The 23,599-nt window shown below is 40.3% G+C and overlaps 1 protein-coding gene across 4 annotated transcripts in view; it reads right to left on the bottom strand.

Annotated features, from left to right (window-relative positions):
- The window catches only part of LOC114548679 (V-type proton ATPase 116 kDa subunit a), a 40,760-nt gene extending 17,161 nt beyond the window's left edge, over positions 1-23,599 (bottom strand). For all 4 annotated transcript variants that reach the window (XR_003691387.1, XM_028568689.1, XM_028568691.1 and 1 more), the window contains exons 1-17: positions 23,515-23,599; positions 21,649-21,811; positions 21,142-21,220; positions 20,647-20,744; positions 17,558-17,686; positions 17,391-17,473; positions 16,124-16,250; positions 15,842-15,924; positions 14,888-14,981; positions 13,688-13,900; positions 11,054-11,204; positions 10,221-10,360; positions 9,946-10,109; positions 8,095-8,185; positions 7,229-7,347; positions 5,954-6,170; positions 3,362-3,469 (exon numbers count right to left, since the gene is read on the bottom strand). Coding sequence is in view for 3 of the 4 variants with exons in the window: in XM_028568689.1 (XP_028424490.1) it covers positions 3,362-3,469; positions 5,954-6,170; positions 7,229-7,347; positions 8,095-8,185; positions 9,946-10,109; positions 10,221-10,360; positions 11,054-11,204; positions 13,688-13,900; positions 14,888-14,981; positions 15,842-15,924; positions 16,124-16,250; positions 17,391-17,473; positions 17,558-17,686; positions 20,647-20,744; positions 21,142-21,220; positions 21,649-21,765 (2,013 nt within the window). In the remaining variant the exon portion in view is untranslated. The remainder of the gene's footprint in view (positions 1-3,361; positions 3,470-5,953; positions 6,171-7,228; positions 7,348-8,094; positions 8,186-9,945; positions 10,110-10,220; positions 10,361-11,053; positions 11,205-13,687; positions 13,901-14,887; positions 14,982-15,841; positions 15,925-16,123; positions 16,251-17,390; positions 17,474-17,557; positions 17,687-20,646; positions 20,745-21,141; positions 21,221-21,648; positions 21,812-23,514) is intronic.

Genomic DNA, 23,599 nt, shown 5'->3' on the forward strand with positions numbered 1-23,599 from the left:
AGCAAGCCTTGGGTTGAACGCTTTCTTCTTCATTTACTTTTTCTTTTTTTAAAGTAACAGGGCACCCAGTACAGTGAGTGAAGGCTTTCATTGCAAAATTAAATACATCCACACCTTTTGAAACATGGCACTGCTCACTGGTTGAGTTGAACCTCAACAAACACAGTTAAATACTATTTGTAAAGTATAGCTTGTAACTGTAACTGTACAACTTTAAATGGCTAAGAAGAAATGCTGTTCTGAATATGACTGAATACAACATTTCCTGTTGGGTCATTGAGCTACCAGCAACATCCCATGCAGACTATGCCATTCTAGAAAATGGCTAGCTAAGGTAAGCTAACTATTTTTATTTAAATGGCATCACAACAATATTAATTGACAATCTTTTTTTTTTTTTTACACAATGAAAATTAGACAAAAACGAAATAAAAAGTACCTTTGAAATCAAAAAGTATAACAAAATGTATTATAATTTTCAACAACTATAATATTAAAGACAAAATAATGGACTCAATTACTTTTTTAATACAAAATCTGACCTAATCTGCATGCATCATTGTATGATTCTGATTGGTAGAGCAACACCAACCAAAATCTTAAGAGGATGGTTTGCTTGACCTGCTGCACTAATAGGCAGCATGTTAAATTTCTGTAACGTTATGTCTCATAATGTAACGTAATGTCAGCTAATGTGAGACAAACCACAAATGCATGCACGCAGAAAACAAGCATTATAAAAAGCATAGTAGTAGTAAATTTAAATGTTACATAACATACAAATGGCTGTGGATGTAAGCCCCAGAATGCTTAGAAGACTTCAATTCTAGTCATAGTTCCATTATCTTTATTGGGACTATTATTGCCACTGTTCATCACACCCCCAACCGGCACCATCAGACACCGCCTACCAAGAGCCTGGGTCTGTCCCAGGTTTCCCTCTAAAAAGGGAGTTTTTCCTCGCCACTGTCGCACTAAATGCTTGCTCTTGGGGGAATTACTGGAATTGTTGGGTCTTTGTAAATTATAGAGTCTCTATCTGTAAAGTGTCTTGAGATAACTCTTGTTATGATTTGATACTATAAATAAAACGGAATTGAATTGAAATTTAAAAATGCACAACGAAATTTCACTGACAAAATATCTTTAGTTTTGGTTAACTAAAGCTATAATCAACTTACTAAAATGTAACAAAAGCTAATATATTTTTGTCAAAAGACCAGGTGCCAATATTTACAGTAGTCACGTAATATATAATTGTCAAGCGAATTTTAAGCGAACTTTTAAAATGTCGCAAAAAAGAAAAAAAAAGAAACGGCAAATTAGAAGCGTTTCCATTATATGGTTTAGAGCGAATAAACTTGACTACGCAAAGCGTAGTTTGATCACAAGCTGACGTTACGCATGGTTGTAGATTGCAAACCGGGTTTTAGAAGCTAAGTTCTTTGTGTAAATGGAGAGAGGACGCATTGGACAAGTTGGCCACCTGTGCAGAATACAGGGTTGTGGCAGAGACATTTGGTGTCAGCAAGACAACCGTTCACCACTGTGTATACGCGGTGTGCAGGGCCATACCATTCAAGCTGTTGAACCAATTCATCAATTTTCCCAACTTGGCTGAGGCCTGGGCTATAGCGCACCACAACTCCACTACACACCTTGTGTCACAAGTGTATGGCGCACTGGATGGGACCTGTATCCCGTCATGTGACTTACATGTTCGCTACGTCACAACTTATTCGGCAAAGCTGCTCGAATTCTGCCGTTTCCATCAACATTTTCTAAAACGATACTTCAAAATGCACATAAAAATACATTGATGGAAACATGACTAGTGACTGGCACTCTACTTACAAAGTTAAAGGAGAATTCCGGTCGATTTCAACCCGTAGCTGTGTTGTTTGTAAATCAGGAGTACTGTCAGTAGTGAGAAAAACAAAAATAAACGGTGCCGCCTACACCGAGTTATCCTCCTGCTAGATTTTGCACCCAACAGTCTTAAACAAAGCTTAAACAGGGCAAGTTTTAAATGTGTTTTTAGCCTCTTAACATGTTCGAAATGCCATTACTAGTGCTTAGCCATGCGCAGTTATTCCTTACGAGGGAACACAGCGAATTTGACGGCAGTAGATGTGACAGAAAGGCATAAAAGTTGTGTTAATCCTTACCTCTGTTTATGTACTGCTTTCCGGTCAAGTCCAAGTCAGCACAAATATCTCTTCATTTGGTTGCCGCAATTTGGAAAGGCACAAACTCGAAGCATTTTCTGATATTAGTCCTGATCTAACTCCAAGCTCCGTCTGTCAGCTCTGTGAGCTCCTCCCTGCTTCTGCCGACAGGCAGGCTCCGCCGTTGCTAGGTTACCTATGCAAATGAGCTGCTGAACTTTTGAACTGCAGGTCAGCTCCGCTTCACTGCGGTGTCAGGTTACAGCCTGTTGATACATGCTCAGTACTATGGACAGGACCTCGGCAAATCGTTTTTTTGTGGAAAAAATACATTTTGGAATATTGGATTGTATGAGATCGGCACTCGATTGGTGGGGACTTGACCGGAAAGCAGTACATAAACAGAGGTAAGGATTAACACAATTTTTATGCCTTTCTGTCACATCTACTGCCGTCAAATTCGCTGTGTTCCCTCGTAAGGAATAACTGCACATGGCTAAGCACTAGTAATGGCATCTCGAACATGTTTAGAGGCTAAAAACACATTTAAAACTTGCCCTGTTTAAGCCTTGTTTAAGACTGTTGGGTGCAAAATCTAGCAGGAGGATAACTCGGTGTAGGCGGCACCGTTTGTTCTCGTTTTTCTCGCTACTGACAGTACTCCTGATTTACAAACAACAGAGCTACGGGTTGAAATTGACCGGAATTCTCCTTTAATATGTAGGACTCTTCTCATGAACATGGTAAACACAACCATAGATTATAATTGGTACTGATCTTTAGTCTGATAGGAGTGCAGTTTTTTGAGGTTTAAGACAACCAGTGAGAGCAATGAGAGAATGAGGCTGATACATCACGTATTTCGAGTAATTCATATTTCTTGGATGTATAGCATTTTGGATAAGAACTCGTCAAATATATAGGTAGAATAAGAGAGTACAAGTGGCACATCTTTAGCTGTTAGGGTGCCCTCAGTCTGTGTAGTATTTCTACCAAATTTTCCACTAAAATATGAGCGTTTCCAAGGCAGGCTTTAACCATTTTTCATGGCAAAACAACCAACCACATTACACAATACAATGCATTGAAATGAATGGCAGAATAGGAGTAGAAAAAAAAGGTTATACCAAAGGTTATAAATGTTACTCATCAAAGGTGGCAGTAAGGTTATAGGTGGGGTCAGATCCACATACCAGGTGCTTTTTCCACAGGTGCTGACGCCGAAGCACCATAGTTTTCACAATCAGCATACAGGGTACACATGCAAGGGCAATCAGCACCAACAAAATCTGGATCCCCATCTACAGATTCAAACAGAGAGAGGTTAACAAGGTGTTGGTGATGTGTAGCAGTGATCAGGCGATGCTAATTTCCTGAATAGATCCTGGTGAGGCCTAACTCACAGCTGGTACGGAAAAAACTCAGCAGTTTCTTTTGTTTGTCTCATTCTCGACTAATTACAAGCTTCCTTTTACTTTCTTGCAACACAGGTACTACTTGTTACAGTTATTTGTTTTAAATATAAAAAGTAATATGCTGATCTGAAGACATGACAGATATATAAGACTTAAGGCAAACTGATTACCTCTACGCTTACTAATTCAAGCTGTTAAAAGGAGAGCAGACTTTTCTGCAAGATTGTTCTCTGTGGATTTAATCTTCACATACGTATACGTGCATATACTGTTCACAACCACGTAATTCACATGTATATATAGTAACCTATTATATTGATCATTTAATATCTATTCCAGCATAACGCTGATTCTGATTCATCTGCATGAACAAAGAGCACGACATAAACACTATGCTGGTAAATTGTTGGTCTGACTAAATGGATGTGGTCCTTTGGAATAAACCTCCCTTTGGCTGACTTGGTTTGTTGTAATTTTTCTTTGTTCCCCTCTCCTTTCCAATTTATTGTATTGCCTCAAGTGAGTGAGAGAGAGTGAGAAACCTCTTGATGAGGGCTGGGCGATACTGGGCGATTAACTATAAGTAACCCTACATGATACTGCAAAACTTTGATATACTGATGATTGCGTGATGATGTACTGTACCAACAGCCAATCACATTTCAGAAACACAACTCTTTCTAACCAATCATATCAGAAACTGACACCCCTCATCCCCAAATAGTCATAGTAAGGTTGGTTGAGTTAGCTGAAGACACCACGTTTGTGTTTTGGTATCAAAAGCCACACAGATGGAAGAGATAGAAATACTGTAGGTGTCGACACAAAAACACTTAAAACGTTAAGAGCTGTTGTGGATAAACAAGTTAATAGGAAATTGGTGGTATGGTAATATTTTGCCCACTGATAGCCCCGTTTGGCCACGCAGTGGTTGAAACAATCCAAAAACAGGGCTCGGTGACTTAAAGTCCTGCTTGGAGGTGGGAAAGTTAAACATCTGTGCATTTTCTAAATCAAGCACTTAGTCCAAATCCCCAAAGCTCTTGGAAAAGCAAAAGACAATGAAGCGTAATTCTGACCTTTGTGCAGCTTGGCCATTTACATTTAGAATGGAGTTGAATGGTGTCATTGCCGACCCTTGGCTGATGGGAGAAAATAACCCACTATAACTGCAGTTCAGTGGTTTGTACAACTGGTAAAAAAAGTTACAGCAGTTATCATCAACTGTAGATGTAATGGGTCTTTTATCCCCATCGGCCACAGGAGGCTGTAAGACAGAAACAAACGATGCGCTCAAAACTCCCTTGAGCAAAAAGGTGAAAATTATGAAATGTTTTCAAAGCTGTATATTTCATTTTTTACAAGAGAAAGGCTTCATATGGTTACCTTTCCCACCTCTTAAAAAGTGTAGCGTACAATGTAAAGCATCACTGTGAAGCATTTGTCTACACAGTCTACCACACAATAGATGAAATGGGGCTAGGCTACTATTTTAGTACAATATGAGATCGTATTCTGAACAAGCCGCCATGACAGTCTGGCTTTGAATTTCCGGAGAAAACAAACCCACATGACGCGTTCGTCCAATCAGCTGCCGGTTTTAATTTTTTGGGCAACAATACAGGTTAGCGCCGCCTGTTGTTATGGAGACGTATTACGTCTTGTCTCTTCAGTGTGTTCTGAGGCACTTTTTGGTCCAACTCGGGGAGACTGGCTGGAATCAGTCCGACTGGCTTTCCTGACGACTGTCGGCCACCTGGTTGGTGTGTAACCGCCTTTACAGTATAGCCCCAATTTGGAAAATATTTTGATTAAAATTTTGTTTTAAATATGCCATATCGCCCAGCCCTACTCTCGACCTAGAAAATGAAGATGGAAAACTGAGACCAAACTAGGTAGACTGGTAACTAGCAGGTAACTAGCTGTGCAAATGAGTTCCCCAATAATATCTCCCTCTGACTCTAACAAGTATCAAGCCAGAATGTTTTAAACTCAAAGCTAAAATCCTGCTGGAGTAGAGCCAAAAACATTCACTGGCATAATACTTTGCTGCACTGTAGGTCTGTCTAGCAGAGTAAATGATATTACAGTAGTTTGAAAGACTGTCCTTTAACTGGACAATCTGAGTTCAAGTCTGCAAGAATAACTCCTATAGAAGTATCCTAGTGCGAGACACAAAATCCCTGCCAGCTCCAGTGCTGCTGGTCTGTAGCTGACCTCTGACCAGAAGAAAAAGTAATATATACAGTATATTTAATTACTATTATATTATATATATAGTATATTATATAATATGCTATTATTATTGTTTGCTATGAGGGAGGGGCAGGACGCTGGGAGAGGCAGAGGGGTGGATGAGGGAAGGAGCACCTGTCCCCTGTAGAGGGGCTTGTTGATGGGGTCGTTGTAGTTGAAGAGACACATGTTGATGAAGTGGATGAGCAGGCTGGGCGCGTCCTTAGAGGTGAAGGCGTCATAGGCTGTCCACTTGTAGAAGACCAGCAGAGCGAGGTAGCCAAACAGGCTCGCCATAAAGACAATCTCTGGGATGAAGCCCAGGAAGATGTTCAGTGGCTTCTTGAAGTACCTGAAGTCAGTTAACAACACAAACAAACAGCGCTGCTATGTTGGTGATGGAGAATCTAGTGTGGCATTTGTCGAGCAGTTTCACTGATGTTGGCCTGCATTGAAAATATAATCAACCAGCAGGTGAATTTTGTTAGATAGTGTAGCACTGGCATTGTCAACCAGAACAGTTTCCATCCAGGGTGATCGTTTCATCACATTCCATCAGTGTTATTGTGTGCATTCGTATTGACATCATAAAAGTGTTTCCTGTGGAATGAGAGGTTTGTTGTGGGGGCAATATGGGCATTGTTTTCATTTTTGTTGTTGACAATCCAAGAATATTATCTGTTTGTTTACACCATAATTTTTTGTGGACATATAGGCGGAAACCTCAAACAATTTCAATCTACAAAAAACCTGGCATAGAACATGTATAGTCCAATTTGCATGCCAAGTGATGGCAGGTCTGAGTAGTTTTAGGGCCTCAGTGGGCTTCAAATGAAGTTTGTTTCAGATTGTATTGGCATCTTGCAATTCTTTGTAGGTTTGAACTTTTCTCTCAAGCTTTCTTTGCTCATTCTTCACTATATACACATACAACTATTTTCATCACTTTCTGTGCAAACAACTGAGCAGAACACTGAAGTGTGCACAATTATCCCCATTTGTATGATTCATTACATCTCGCCCCTTTCTTTATTTTATGCCTTTGAGTGTGGCCATTCAAATCAGGTGCAAACCCTTTTGCATGTAGTGACTAAGGCCACGTCCACACGTACCAGGCTAGAGGTCGAGGGGTGTGGCGATGACATCATCAATATGCAAGTATGCGGCTTCGCCGTCCAAACGAAGACGCAAGGGCAGCATATTTTTTCACCCTGGGACCAGGTTTAAAAAAAGTGCGTCTTCAGGCAGTGCGTGTACAGGATATTGTTTGGACGATCGGCCAAAACGATGCAAAACATGTGCGTTTACACCAAAAAGCGTTTCCGTGTGGATGGCCCCTCAGTGAAAACTGAGAAAGACCCAATGGTTCAGGTGTTCATTTTCAGCATTGCTGTTGAGTGTACTACTTACAGGTGGTTGAAGAGGCTGAGAGACACTCCAAACAGCATGTGGATGACACCCAGGATCACAGACATCTTCATCTTGAATGAGTTGAGGAAGGTCAGCTTGTTTGTGGCAAGATTCCAGATCTGCAGAGATTACACAACAAGCTCAAATGTTTCGGACCAACCAAGATGTGACTGTTCTTTATCTTTCTTTCTTTTTGCATTAGAGTGTGCTAACATTAGCCAAATGTATTATTTTCTCCTTTGTCTTAATTATTTTAGTCATTCAATCTACTGCAGACGCCAATCTTTAAAAACAGCTCACAAATAAGTAAGCAAGTAAAATGTATTTATGGAGCACTTTTCACAGATAAAAATAACAGAGTGCTTTACATAAAACATATGAGATGCTACTTTTTTTTAAAGGCTCAATAATGTCCTATAACAGCAGGGTACTGTAGCTTTTTAGCATACATTACTCAAACAGGAGGAAACAGTGCATTTGTAGGGGACTATTTTCAGCTTAGATTAATCCACATTTTCACTTTGTTGGAACGTGTTGCAGGCATCAAATTCAAAATTAGTGAATATCATTAAATATCTTGTCTGTGTAGTGTATTCAATTGAAATAATTTTATTCTGTTTTTTTTTGGATAACAATGGAGCTCTGATATAGATGTCTTGTTAGTTGTGATGGTGACATAGGTTGTACTGTCAAAAACATTAATACAAAAAAAAAGGATAACAATGGAGCTCTACACTATGGTGCAGAAAAATATGATCTATCAGCCTTTGGATACACAACAATTCTTGTTTGCACTATGATTCTTACCAGAGAAACAACTGCCAACTACTTATTTTTGTTATTTTAGTGGGTGTAACAGATTTTACCGGGTCAATTCCAAGAGGATAAGGCCCGTTGAAGACACCAGGAACTGCTGGATCTAACTGTAGAACTGCATTTTCATCAAGTGTCTCATACCTAGAATAGATCAGCAGGAAATGAAAGAATGTATTTTAATAAAGCAGATTATTTACATGCTGCAGGTTTTAGAGGGAACAGCAATGCATTTTAGAAGATGAGTCTACCACATAGAGTATTAATATTAATAAAATCACATGCATGTCTATAATAATATAATAGTATATTATATGATGAAAGAACAGAGAATGGTAGATAACACCTGAATGGATCTGAGTGGTGTAAAAGGATCCTACATTATCATGCACAATTTAATTTCCTGACACTATCTGAATATTTTGGTCAGTTCTCTATATGCTCAATATGTGGAAGTTTATTTTACAGGTGTATAATTTCCTAATTATTTCCTAGGAAGTTTCCTGGAAAATTAAGTCAATGTTCAATTTAGTTTCTAGCGTAGCCTAAAGACCTTTAGACAGAGCACAGCAGGAAGACTGACTATGCAAAACTGTGCATTGTTTCTTGACGATCAACAGTTAAAGGGTAACTAGCGTTTATTTCAACCCTATTTTCCTATGTTTTTGTTTTTAAGTGACTGATGGGAACAACAATCTTTGACATTGGTCCAGTAATAAGCAAGGTCGCTGCAGTCGGCAGTTAGAGAAACAAGCTACAATGTAAGTTAATAGGACAATAGTCCAGCTTGTATTTACCTTTACAAAAGTGCTTGTTTTGCCGCTGACAGACTCAGATTAATATTCTAAGTGTCTGACAACATTATGGATAGGATCCATTCAGATACAGTATAGACCTTTAAAACCTCTTTAAAACCCACCAGACTCCATTTAAAAAACCAATACTTTTAGCGTGTATAGAGCCAACATATTTTACATGTAAATCGGTAAACTATATGTTTATTTCAACAAAAACTAGAGTTGTGATTGTTGGAAAAGTGGAAAGACGACCCAAAACGGCTTTTCATAGTTTTATTTAGTTTCTGTTGACTTTGAATTAAGTGTTTTTTACAATGCTAAAATGACTGTTTATTTACATGGAATCTGGTGGGTTTAGCGAACGCAATTTTGCGGTGTTTTTATGTTTAAAATAAGGATCTTACTCTTTAACAGGAAGGTCGACCTCCTTAGAAATCCTTTTATTAATCTGAGCCTGTCAGCGGCAAAACCAGCACTTTTGTGAAGGTAAATACAAGCTGGGCAATTATCCTATTAACTTACATTGTAGCTTGTTTCAACCCTCCCGACTGCAGCAATCTCTCTTAATGCTGGACCAATGTCAAAGATAGTTGTTCAGTCACTTAGACACAAAAACATAGGGAAATAGGGGTCAAGGTTGAAAAAAAAAGTGTCTTTGTGTTTCTGTAAAGGCACAATGGTGCCAAACCAGGCTAACTTCACTGTGACAACAAGTCTGTTTGTGTTCAGATTAAACAAACATGTAACATGTTCATTAGTGAGCTTTGGACGGAACCAGGCTAGCTGTTTCCCCTTGCTTTCAGTCTTTATGCTAAGCTAGACTAAACATGCCCTGACTCCAGCCCTGTACATATGAGATTATGGGATATATGATAATATATATGATAAATATTAATATTTCCCAAAAGGTTGAACTATTCCTTTGATATTTTTTGACAATTTTCATAGCAAATTTATAAAAATACTAAACTTAGGCATGGTGCTGAACTTCCTCTATTGATTTGTAGTAGATAAAGTAGAATAACTTCAAGAAAACATTAGTAAAAAACAGGGATGGGGGATCATCTCAAACAGCATCACTGCAAGCAGAGTTGGTGGCTGACTTACGTCCAGTTGGCTCCTTTGGGGCCAAACATGGGCCTAACACTCCATCCAGAGCCGAACATGTTGAGTGACTTGGAGAAGCAGTCGTTGTAAATGATTCCAGTGTAGACGGAGAACATCCCCATCAGCAGGATGATGTAGCGACCAGCAAACACCATGTTGAACATCTACAGAGACACACAACAACTTGGAAATATCATTTGTGTGTGTTTCTAACATTTGTACTGTGAGGTTTCAAAGTTTAAATCAATATATTTCTTCTTTATGTTTTACTGTACCTCGTTGTCACTCTTCTGGGCGACGAGGCGACTCTCTCGGATGACCAGGTAGAGGGCAATACAGGTCATCAGCAAGCCGTGACCCATGTCTCCAAACATCACCGCAAACAGGAAGGGGAAAGTAATGATAGTGTACGGAGCTGAAACAGGTGACACAGTAAGGGACCATCACACAACGCGGCTACAACAATCAAAACCACTCAAATAATCAGTCAGTCGAATATCAATCAGTATTGACTGTTGAAGTGTCTAATCTGCAAAAAGCTGCAAATGTTTTGTAATATCAAGGACACCTCCTGTCATGTGCTGAATGTCTGGTTCGTTTTTGAAATAGCAGTTAAGCTACTGCCAATGAATTTAATTGATACTTCCAGCAGACATTTCACAGTAAAGGCTCACCAGGAAGTATGCACTTGAAAGCAGCTGAAAGGCCTTTAAGAAGTTGAATTATTGATGGTAGCTTAACAGCATTTCAAAAAACAACAAAATGGAAGCCACTCAAAAATAATTAACGAATAAAAACAGTATTACTGTTCAAAAAGAGACTGAGAACAGAAAGGGAACAGGGTGAAATTAGAAAGAAAGGTCTGTCTCCAAACCTGTTTCAAATAACGGCTTTTTTTGAGAAGTTACAGTATTCAAATACAACAACAGCCACAAAAATAACCACAGAGTTGAATCTACTGAGTCGGTTTACACTCAGAATTTTTCCATAAAATAAGATATTTTTGCTGCTGCACTATTACAAGTGTTTGTGATCATTAATTCATATGTTACATAACTAATATGATGAGTAATGAATTAAAAAATAGATAAACAAATTCCTGTATAACCTGGATTGATTTCCCGGTAGTTCCCGATGCCGTAGGCATCCACAATGTTCTGGAAGCCTGATGTGAACTTGTTGGTCTTATTGAAGGTAGGTGGAGTTTGCTTGGTCTGCATCCTGTTGAGAATGGAAGGCACTGTGGAGCCGCTCCTCTCCTGTCGAATAAAGCCCTCACTTATCAGTCAAATACTGCCCACGTACAAAGGGTAAGACCAGATGAATTAAAGAGGCCGCCACACAACCTCATAGCAATAGACGATAGGATAAATTTTCCCACTTTACCGTTTAGCTTAGTGCAGCGCCATTGCAACCATTAACAACACCGGCTTGGCCGCTTCATCCGCCCCAGCTCCACCCTCTAATCACAAATTGTCACATCCGGTTGCAAAAAAAACAAGATGGCGACGACCGTAGCGCCAAATTTGAGGCTTCAAAATGGCAGTCCACAAACCACTGGGTGACGTCACGTATGCTACGTCCACTCATTTTACAGTCTATGCACATTGACCTTAGAACATTCATGTCAATTTTAAAGTAGGACTGCAATTAATGCTGTATACATATATATGTTTGGTGTTTGTTTGTTTGCAGCGATAGAACCCAATATTGTTCTCCAATGGACATGCATTTGCATGCACTGACAATTGTAGTACTGTAATTTGATTGGGGTAGTCATTTTACAGTTTAGTGGCAGGAACTACAATTTGTGTGCTATCAATTCCAACAGCCTAGCTAGACCTCTCACCCTCCATACTGTGGGATGAACACAGCACTGGGTGTGTGAGAGCTGCCAATGACTCAGCAAGTGTTGAAATAATATAAAAAGAAAAGCAACTTTGTGTGCTATTTTTTGCACGCTGGCCTTCCTAGCTTCCACTTTCTGAGTGGAATACAAACTTAGCAGCACAATGGGTCATCACAAATGCTGAATGATGTAAAAAGCACACATAAGTCAGCTTAAATCACTAATTGTCATCATTCATAAGCGAAACAGTGTGACGCTCTCCAGTTTGCAGCCAAAAAACGCCACTCACAGAATTTCCACAATTATTTGCAAATGTAGTTTATCCTCTTCTGAAATGTGAAGATATGCAGCTGTAGGATCATCATAATTTATATTTTGTGATGGTTGGGGTTCGGCTGGCTGTGAGTTTCTGTGTTTTTCTACTTGCTATTTTCTGTTATGCTCTCCTGTCAGTCTCTGTGTCGGCCCTGCCTCTCTGTGTCTCTCTGTTTTCCCCCCTCCCCTCCTGCCTGCGCCAGCCAGCTGATTGTGCACACCTGCTGGCCTTCTCACCATCACTCCTCCCGCCGTACACACCTGCCGGTTATCAACTACAATCAAGCACAGTCTTTAAAAGCTTGATCGTTGTTTCAGCCTTTGTGGTGACACAAGCGCCAAGCTCCTCAAGATCACTATGGTGGTCCTGTGTTATGTTTCTCAATCCTAATCCCTTTCTCTGTGTTCTCTCCCTGCAGTCATTACTTCCATCCCTCTGTCTCCAGTCAGCTGGCCTCATCTCCCGGTCCCCTCCTCACGGCTCCCTGCTCCACACTACCTCCGCTCCTCGCCTCGCATCTCCCCGCTCCTCGGCCCCCAGCTTCCGGCCCCCGTTCCTCGAGCCCCTCGCCTATTGTCTCCCCATTCTCCCTGAGCTCCCTAGCTGCTCCCAGCCCCAGTCTGTGCCCGTATCCTGCTCCTTGGCATCCACCTCCTCACAGCCCCTCTCCCTACCCTTTTCCCTTCATTCCAAATAAACCTTTTGTTTTGAACTGAGTGGTGCGTTTGGGTCCGTTCTGTCACTCCCGTAACATATTTTCTTAAAAAAAAGGTGAGGAGAATTCACCTTTCAGTAACTTTAACACCAGCAGAGATGTTGTGGCTGTATACCGATATTTCTCTAGCAGCAGCCATATTCATGTTATTTTACAAAGTTGCTACTGTCCATATAACTACTAAAATTTTGTTTTCTTAGTTTCATCACAGAATAGGAAAAGCCAAAACATGGTGTAAGTGTAAGTGTATCATAATATTGCTCTATTTAGCAGCACTTGGTACAATATAAAATGTGTCACAACTTATGAGTGTGGAGTGACAGTTCACAACAACAGGAAGCAGAGCCACAGAGAGCTTGGGGTGGAGACAGCCAATAGAGTTTTATTCTGGTAGAAGTAAAATTGCTGGTAAAAGCCAGCCAAAATAAAAGCATACGATAGGTCAATAATATCTAAAACCATTTTTAATTGTTGCCCATGACTTTACAGTTGCAATGTGTCACAGCAAGGACCTCTAAACTGACACAAATTAGACCACGGACCCCCATCTGATAAGACTTTGTCCCAGGGTCCCCTACCTGATAGAATATCTGCTTTTAGATGTTTTTTTACAGAAAGTGAATGAAACCCATGAGCAAAATAGTCATACAGTCTGTCATTGGGTTACTTATGGATGAAATTATAGTGAAAACCCTTTTTGTTGGGGACCCCTGGAACCCCTTCAAGGACCCTTGCAGGTCCCCGGGCACCGTTTTGAGAACCACTGGTGTAAAAGACAAGAGGAGAATAATATGTGATATTTACACCAGACAACAAAAACAAGAATATGAAATACACAACCAAACCAAAAAAAACAACTTACCGTCCCTCTTCGCAGAGCAAACTGGATGGAGTCCAGGTCTGAGACAGGACACCACACCTCAGCAATCAGACACTTCTGGGTCACGTCGATGTTGCACAGGTTGAGTGTATGGTAGATAGCCTTCATCTTCCTCACCTTGATGAACCACACCCGCATGGTCTTAGAGGCAGCCTGCAGCACTCGCTGACGGTGGTCCTCTGTTTGGTTCAGCACCTACAGTAGAAGTGTGGGGCGATTTGTTTTAGATTGTAGATCCTGGTCCAGTCAACACTGGATATGTGGATGGTGTAAGCCTTGACAGTGTTATAGGCTCAGCTGAGGTGAAATGTCATAATGACATCAGTGGTAACCACAGCACAAAGCCTGTTGCTTTGGTAAGTATTTTTATATTTTTTAAAGTAAAAGTTCATTTTTCACTTGCCGTTTTTTTGTGTTCCACCTGTGTTGTTGTATCCAATGGCCTTTAAGATACACTTGTTGCTTATTTTCATGGTTTTGTGATATGAACATAATGTGAGCTAACATCTGGAATGTGTAGTATTTGTGATGTAAACATGTTGACAAATGGTAGAAATTAATTGATTTTACTGTTCTGGCTTGAAGGCCCAGGTACTGTTTATGCACATAATTAGATTTTCTATATAAACCTGAGTAAAATGCTCTATATAGTATTAGAGTGTAATACATTGCATTTGGTTGGCATGCTGAGCCTACAGCAGACCTTTCAAGCAGAACCAGGTTTTTTTTCCAGGCTTAATAAGGGCAAACTTTAGGAAACCACAACACTATGAGACAGGACAAAGGTCTTTCACAGATAAGAACTAATGCACAAGAAAACACCCGTCTACACTATGAGAGCTTTTGTAATTTGATTGGAAATCCATTTTCTAAAGGAAAGCTGAGCAACAGCCTGAACACAGACATCCTGTTATGGCAAAGTTCCTGATTAATTTCTTGTTGTTTAGTGAGCAGTAGTTTAACAAAGAGTACAAAGACCCTTTGAAAGAATGAATAAATGAATTAAAAAAGAACAGCACTGCTAATGGCAATTTGGCTTAAACAAAACGCAGACTTTACTCAAAGGTCAACCACCTCTATGAAAACTGACTCTTACTTTACTTGATTTACATTTTTGACAACCTATTTTGGTTTATGTAATGTGTGATGGGAGATAAAGATCCATTATAGTGACGAACGTACCATCTGGAGGTCATCGATGCGGCTGTTGACTCCAGCCAGCATTTCCTTCCTCTCCTGTGGGGTCTCTGGACACGGGTAGAGTGAGGCACGGAACCTGGAAAAACCAACAGAGTCAGCTCACGGCATCTAACACATAGTGTACTGTACTATGTCCATGTTTCCATCATGTTTCCTTCTTTCTTACTCCTTCTTTCTACTGTTTATTTGTGATGCAAACATGAAAGGGTGCAATTCTTGCATGGTGGAGTTGAAAAAGGTACTCCAGTGATTTAGTTGAGCACTTCAACAAAGTTGGGGACTTGCAAGTGACAGATTAAAAAAAAGAAAGGGGGGGGGCACCCCGATAGCGCAACGGGCAGAGAGCGTGCCATCAAGGCATAAAAAAATGCCTTAAAAAAATATCCGTAATAAAAAAAACTAGAATAAAAGGGTCAAAATCAAAGCAGCAGAGGCTGAAATATATATCAAATTTTACTTAACATGACTCAAGTTCCAAATACACTGAATCCTTTATTTCTCATAACACAACCTATAGCACTTTGCTAGAGCTTTTCTGCCTGGTAAACACTTAGTTTGTAACACTGACATTATAAATATCTCTAAGCCCAAGCCAAGATAACCATGTGTAAAATCAATGGAGTGCACCGTTAATGGCCAGAAATCCCGGATGGTGTTGTGACATCAAGCGAAAACCACCAAAGCAGGACTGGGAACCTCAATTCCTTAAATGGCCACTGGATGTTAGCTCCAAGAAAATGTTGCTCATTTACCATTGGTCAAAATGTAGACCATTCTTGTCCCTTACTTGGTCTACTATGGCACCATGTCCCCTTGTTTGCTAATCTGGATAAACAGCATTCTTATGGATCCCACTGTAGTCGTGGACCAATATAGTCCTGCCTATTTTCTATTCTGCTTGAAAGTATTTTAGGCATCTTCCTCTGTAACACCCACCCCTCACAGATCTTCTTCACCCTGTTCTTCAGCTGGTCACCTTGGAAGAAGATAATGAACACTGATTTGTGGACTTGGTCTCCCTGTTGGGAAGAGAAGAAGATTTTAGAAACCTACACTCACTTACACAACTCACAGATGAATCGTGTATCTGTTTCTAATATGTCAAAATGTCAATTATCATGTTATAAATAGGTATAACTGATTTGTGCTTGCTTCTTTTTACTTTTTCTTCTTAATATGTTACTTTACTAATCTCTATGATATATCATGTGTGCTGACCGTGGCGGGGTCCTCCAGAGGGTCCTCAATCTCTGCCTTCCTTAAGAAGACGTTACCGCGACACACTCTCCACAGCATCCTCTCAAAGGTTGGAATCCTCTCTCTGCTGATAACTCCAGCCACAAACCTGCACAGACAAAACATTCAAGTTCTCCGAGTCGATAACCCAAAATAAATGGGCTGTATCTACACAGTCAGGCTTTTGAGTGGCAAGAAAAACAGATTGTTGTTAAAAAGAGCGATATACAAATGGCAGTGACAATTTTTTAGGTTCATTACCTCACATTAATCATACTTGGTCAGCAGGCTAGCTAACTAGCTTACTTGGATATCTACCAGCTATTATGGAAACCCAACACAGTGGTGACGTATATAAAAATGACAATGTTACAAACAATGTTTGACACATCATAGAGCACAATTCTACCTAAGTTTTTGATTTTATCATGCACAAGGGCAAAAATGCACAATGGTGACCAGTGTTGGGCAGTAACGAATTACTTAGCAATACATTACTGTAATATTATTACTTTCCACAGTAACGAGTAGTGTAAGGGATTACAATTTCCAAAACAGTAATTATATTACAGTTACTAATGCAAGTAACACTGCATTACTGCGTTACCCAAATGTGATTTGATTATTGTCCCAGGTCGGCTTTCTTATATGATGACGTGACGTGTATGCTTGTCGTAATTTAGCGCGGCAGGTCAGGGCCAGGGCAGGTCACATCACGTCGGCTACTAGCCAAAAAGCTATACGCAGGATGACAGAGAGAGGAATACTTTATATAGCTGGAAATATTGTCATTATATAAAGGCTTTGATCCGTGTGGTTACCTCGCTGACACCCAGCATGTCACTGTGAGCAGAGCAGAGCAGTGTCCCTCTCCTCTCTCACCTTGTGCACACAGGCACAGCAAGTTACTATAACTAGTAACTCGACATAATAGACCTATGTAAATGTTAACATACAGTAACAGCCTGAATGCAGTGTGGCTGATTTTTGGCTCCTCCTGTATGGGTAATTATATATTATATATACAATATATCAGGACAAAATATGACAGATGTTCTAAATAAAATAAAAGTATTTAGTAAAAAAAAAATCTTTTGACTACAAATTTAGTTGAAGACATCTTACTGACCACCAAAATATGTTTTTATGTGATGTGATAGTCCCATAATGATAGTCATTTGAAATTCATATGACTATTTCAATATTTGCCAAGACAGCTTGAGAATGTGTATTAGAGACTATGCTTTACCCCAGTCTGAGCGGGGCCCCGCGGCCCCCCTCACTGCCCTCCATCAGAGCTGATGACTCCTCCAGCAGGTTGGGATCCTCCATCTATTAAAGACATTAGGAAGACCTCGGTTACTTTGTTTACAGAAGCACATCAATTGTGCATCTCAGAGGGTGAAATACGCAAACCTCATCAAAGAACTGCTGGGTTCGATGGAGGATGTGCTTGAGCTCCGTCAGCTCCAGGAAGTTCTTCTTCAGGGCTTCCTGGTTGGTGTTGATTTCCTTCAGTTCGTTCTCCAGCTTCTCAAAGGTGGCCTGCCAGTCACAATCAACAGTATAAATCCCAAATGCACATTGTGCTGTAACATGTACGCATCATCACTGTCAAATATAAATCCTGCACATTGTACATACTGTATACAGTATATATATATATATATATATATATATGTATACATGTATGCATGCACTGTACATAACCACCACTTCATGTGTATCCATTCTATATTTATTTATTTGGACTACTAAATATTTGTTTACAGTTTACAGAAGCACTTGACTTGTATTTCAACTGGAATTGTGTGTACACTATGGGTACAGGATGTGTACACATACTTGGCCAATAAAGATAATTCTGATGAGGTGGAGTACATAACAATCCGTACAATTTGAGCTTTGAATTGCTATACCATTTGTCAGCTGTCATTCTTCAATTATCTCTACATGTTAGGCTGGCCCCTACACTGCCTGTTTTTAAATCCCATCTTAAATCCCATCTTTATTCTCAGTCTATTAACACACTATGATGTCATTTTGTCTTTTAAACTGATCTTTGTGTTTTTACTGTTATTTGCATGTTTTTTATCTTCTTTTAAGATTATTTTTTGCCATTTTTAGTAGGGATGCACCGAATATTCAGCCACCGAAAATATTCGGCCGAAATACTTTCATCACTGAAACAATACGGCCAAAATGTTGTGATCATTTCGGTGCATCCCTAATTTTTAGGCCTTTATTATTGACAGGACAGCTTAGACTTGAAGGGAGGGAGAGATGGGGGACGACATGCAGCAAAGGGCCGCAGGGTGGAAGCGACCCCGCAGCCGCTGCGGCGAGGACTGAGCCTCTATATATGGGCGCACGCTCTACCAGGTGAGCTAACCAGGCGCCCGTGTTTTGATTGTACAGCACTTTGGTCAACTGTTGTTTTTAAATGTGCTTTATAAATACATTTGGATTTGGATTTGGATCCTCTTAAATCAAAACCACAAGTTATTGTTAAAAATGAATCCCTACTCTGGACACCATGGGCCCTATCTTGCACTCAGCCCAATTGCCTTTGTACACCGACACATGTATGATTCCTATTTTGCACCCGACGCACAGCGGACTTTTCCCTCCACAGACGCATGTCGGTAAATTAGGGAATGTATTTGCGCTCCCGGGGGCGGTTCAGCTTAAAGAGGAGGCGTGTTCTGGTGCAAACGTTCCCTGGTGCTATTTTGCAGTTTCAGAAAACAATTCCACCACTGACCAGGAAAAACCTGGTCTAAAGTCAGTGGTGCTAGTCTAAAGTCAGTGGTGCTAGTCTAAAGTCAGTGGTGCTAGTCTAAAGTTAGTAGCGCTAGTCTAAAGTCAGTGGCGCTAGTCTAAAGTTAGTAGCGCTAGTCTAAAGTAAGTGGCGCTAGTCTAAAGTTAGTAGCGCTAGTCTAAAGTCAGTGGTGCTAGTCTAAAGTAAGTGGCGCTAGTCTAAAGTTAGTAGCGCTAGTCTAAAGTCAGTGGCGCTAGTCTAAAATCAGTAGTGCTAGTCTAAAGTTAGTAGCGCTAGTCTAAAGTCAGTGGCGCTAGTCTAAAGTCAGTGGTGCTAGTCTAAAGTTAGTAGCGCTAGTCTAAAGTTAGTAGCGCTAGTCTAAAGTTAGTAGCGCTAGTCTAAAGTCAGTGGTGCTAGTCTAAAGTCAGTGGTGCTAGTCTAAAGTTAGTAGCGCTAGTCTAAAGTCAGTAGCGCTAGTCTAAAGTCAGTGGTGCTAGTCTAAAGTCAGTGGTGCTAGTCTAAAGTTAGTAGCGCTAGTCTAAAGTCAGTAGCGCTAGTCTAAAGTTAGTAGCGTGTTATTCAGATGCTATTTTAGGGGCGCATGCTTGGCCATAATGTAGCGTGTGCACAACGTGCATACACTTTGCTTCTCTCATCTACATGCCATGACGCAGCAGTTCCCATTTTTGCAAACCATACATAATAAATACATACATAAATATTACTGAAAATGCACTACAGGTGTTTGGATCTGTCAGGAGGCACTTTACAGTACAGTCCTCAGAAAGTCCCAGCGTTCTTTGTGGCTTGTTGTGTTTTATACAACATTTCCATGAATCATGGATGTGTTGATGACATAAATGAGGAAATATTAGAGGACTTAAGGAGACGCGATGTTGAACTATGGCGGGATCTGGTCCAGGAGTGGAGGAGTGGAAATGTGCTCCTGGTGGAGCGGGTGGACGGAGATGGAGTGGGGGGAGGAGGAAGGGGCACAACAGGAGCAGGTGGTGCGTTTGGAGGCCCACGCTCCATGGCTGCAGCAATCCTCTCCAGACTTGAGGAGATGCGCCCGAGAGGCCGCAGCAACATCGCCACCCGGCCAAGACGGCATTTATTACTTTGCCGCATCTCGGACAGCTCCCGCTGGCGTGCGGCAGGCAAATCCACCGTCATAATAGCAATCCGCCATGGAACAAGCGCACCTGCTCTTAAAGGGCAGTGACATGACGCTCTGATTGGTTTATTGCACGTTACGCCCAAACCACACCTAGCTACTTCAGACCAACCCATTTTAGATTTGCGTCGGGCGCAAGAGTCGCAAATCCGCCCACAAAGCTACTTGCGTTTTGCGTTTCATACTTGCGTTTCACATCGTTAAAATAGGGCCCTATGTGTAACACCTCCAAGCTCAGTTTCTTTGGCTATTCTCTTTTAAAGCCCTGACAAGGGCCATATAAGCAGTACCTCAGAAGAGTTCACACTTTACAACACAGAGCCACAAGAGGAGCATTTGGCCTGTCTTGTCATGCTGTGGGTTATTCTGAGTGGTGTGTTTGTGGAATATCAACCATGCAATTGTTTTTTTACCTTTCTACCAAATCATATAATACATTTAATCAATGTGTATTTATCATCAGGGATCTCCTCTTCTGACCTTTGATAAAAATGCATGTATCAATTCATCTATCAATATAATAATGATTTATGATTTGATGAGTGATGATGACTGATGAGTGATTACCTCTAGATCGATCATGTCCCTGGGAAAAGGGACCTCTGGATTTTCTCCAGTGTCAACAGTTGGGATATTAGCTTTCTTGATCTCCTTCTCCACAAACCCTGTTCAGCAAAGAGAATCAATGATTCAATACCTTACCAGTGTAAAACCAAGTTCTTTATATTTTTCCAGATGAGATGAAGAAAAACTTCATAAGTTTCTCATTGACACCGCTGTCATTTTGAAAAGTGTTACAGGTTTTCTACAGGTTTCTTAGGCCTGGGACTGGTAAAGCTCACTCAATACATACATATGTAAAAACACATATATCCAGATCACATTGATGTGGTCTTAATTTGACCACGGGAGCAGTAAACTGAAGCTGGACTGAATCATTCAGTTGGTAGGAACTACACTGTGAGTTTGGCTGGGCCTGAATCAGAATCAGAATCAGAAATACTTTTAATAATCCCAGGGGGAAATTATTTAAATGTTACAGTCATTTGTCTCATTACTTACTCAGTTTCCTGTCCATCTCCTCACATCTCCTCACTTCATTCACAAACTTGCGCTGGAACACGTTTACGTCTGGATTCAGCTGTGGGTGGACAAAGAGGGAGAAATGATTATTTTAACACTATAATTATGGATTTTAGCTAAAACTGTGTCTTATAATGTTCTATGTATGAATTCATTATGTATCGTCAATACATGTGTCATTTCGTATTATTTTTTTTTATTTTTTTTAGGCCTTTATTTTCATAAAACAGATGAAAACATGAAAGGTGGGAGAGAGGAAGAATGACATGCAGCAAAGGGCCGCAGGTCGGAGTCAAACCCTCGGCCGCTGCGTCAAGGAGTAAACTCTATATATGAGTGAACGCTCTACCAGGTGAGCTACCCCAGGATCAATGCAGGCTTCTCACCGCAAGATGGTTTCTAGAACTGTAATTAATGAGATTATTTCTGCCTTCAGAGGAGCTCTACCACCAAGAAATGGCATAGCATGGGCACAGTGATACTCACATCTCTAAACTGGACCATGCCCAGTTCTCCCAGCTCACTGACACAGCAGTAGGCTGCCTCTGACTGGAGAAAGAGCTGGGCCAGGGTCATCTCCTCGCTCCTGAACAGTTCCCCCATGATGAGAACCACACTCCACCACAGCTAGAACAAAGAAACAATGCACCTAGGACACAAAGATACGTAAAATCATTAGGTTCAAATATTTTTTAAATACTGTATATTCATCAATTGTTTTACACAGGGAAAAGGTCAGGTTGAAGAACACATACAAAACCTGTCTTTTCCTTATTATTTAATACAAATTAGAACAATATACAGTACTGTACTGTACTGTCTGCAGAAAAGCACAACAGATACTATACTAAACTATACTATACTATACTGTGCAGTACACTCTGACGCAACAGAGCAGTGAGGGTGAGCAGAACAACATACCATAATATAGGCCTACTATACTATTATACTACACTATACTACACTACTAAACTACCAGTATATACATTGTGTTGTAATCAAGGCAGGATTACAAACACAACAAAGTAAGCAACTGTAGAGCTGCAACTAACGATTATTTTCATAATCGATTAATCTGCCGATTATTTCCTTGATTAATAGATTACTCATTTTATAAAATGCCAGAAAACAGTGAGTCAAAGGTCACGTCTTAAAATGTCATGATTTTTTGAAATCTTTGCTTGACAAATAACTGAAATGATTTGATGATTGATTACCCAAATAGTTGCAAATTTATTTTCTTTAAAATGGACAAATTGATTGATCAGCTAACTACTTCAGTTATAGACAACTGCTCCAATGCAGCAGAGCTTCACTTTTTTAAATTACCTGATAAAGATGCCAAAATGAAGCTCCTTTAATTTGACCTGATCTTAAGACCCTTTCCTGTAGAGGTACCCACTTTTTTTTTGTTCTCAGAAAATTAATTGAAATCAATTAAAAAAATAAAAAGCACCAGAGACATTAAACACCATACGAATCTAACACTGGTCAGATAAAATAAACTACTATTGAACATATGAAACAACACAGTACGATTTAAATATATTTATAGACTGGCAATTGATATAGAGAATCAGTACCGCTCTAATTATACAGCAGTCCGATATCCAGGCATTACTCCCATGTAGGCTACAGTAGCCTAGGTTTAAGAAGATGCTTAAGGGAATTGCGCTTATGCCTTTATAATAATAACTCATACACAACGCAGTGACTATCCTCAATATTACGCCGCTAACTTGCAAGCCATTACTATCATTTTAAAAACAGTTATGCGTTATAAAATCGAGCTTTTCGTGAGCCCGAGCTAGCATGCGGAGCCGAGCATCGCTGATGTCGCAGCATCTCCTGCTGCAGCTCTGCCCTTCACTGCTCAAGGACGCCATGATGCTGGAGCCTGGAGCCGCCTGCTCTCACACAGTCACTGGGTCCGCGTTCACAAATAAGACCCTATTCGTGACATATCAACGACAAATACTATTATAGGCTACTTGTGTTTTCTTTATACACCAACATGGGGCACCTAATATAGGCCCAATAGCCTAATAGAATGGGATTTTTCATTCATTTACAAGCTGCTGAAGTATAACTTAGTAGGAAAATACATCAAAACGGCGACAACTCGGTGAATGTGACGAACATAGGCCTACATCTCATCAAGGATATTACGTTACGAAAAACGCAGGTGTCCATGACACATTATCACCGTTATCACAGCCGACAACGTCCAAATATCATGAATCGTCGATTTATGGTTCATAATTCCCTTAATGACACTACGTCTGAAACACAGAAATGACTAATTTCACATTAAAGACTCTCAAAATAACTACTAACTACTAAGCTACTCACCTGAGTAAGATGCGTCTGGTCAGCTCTCTGGCCTGTTAACCCCCCTAGATGATGGATGCTGAGGACCAGGGCGGTGCGTCAAGTT

Source organism: Perca flavescens, chromosome 21, assembly GCF_004354835.1.
Source record: "Perca flavescens isolate YP-PL-M2 chromosome 21, PFLA_1.0, whole genome shotgun sequence".
Taxonomy (NCBI): Eukaryota; Metazoa; Chordata; class Actinopteri; order Perciformes; family Percidae; genus Perca; species Perca flavescens.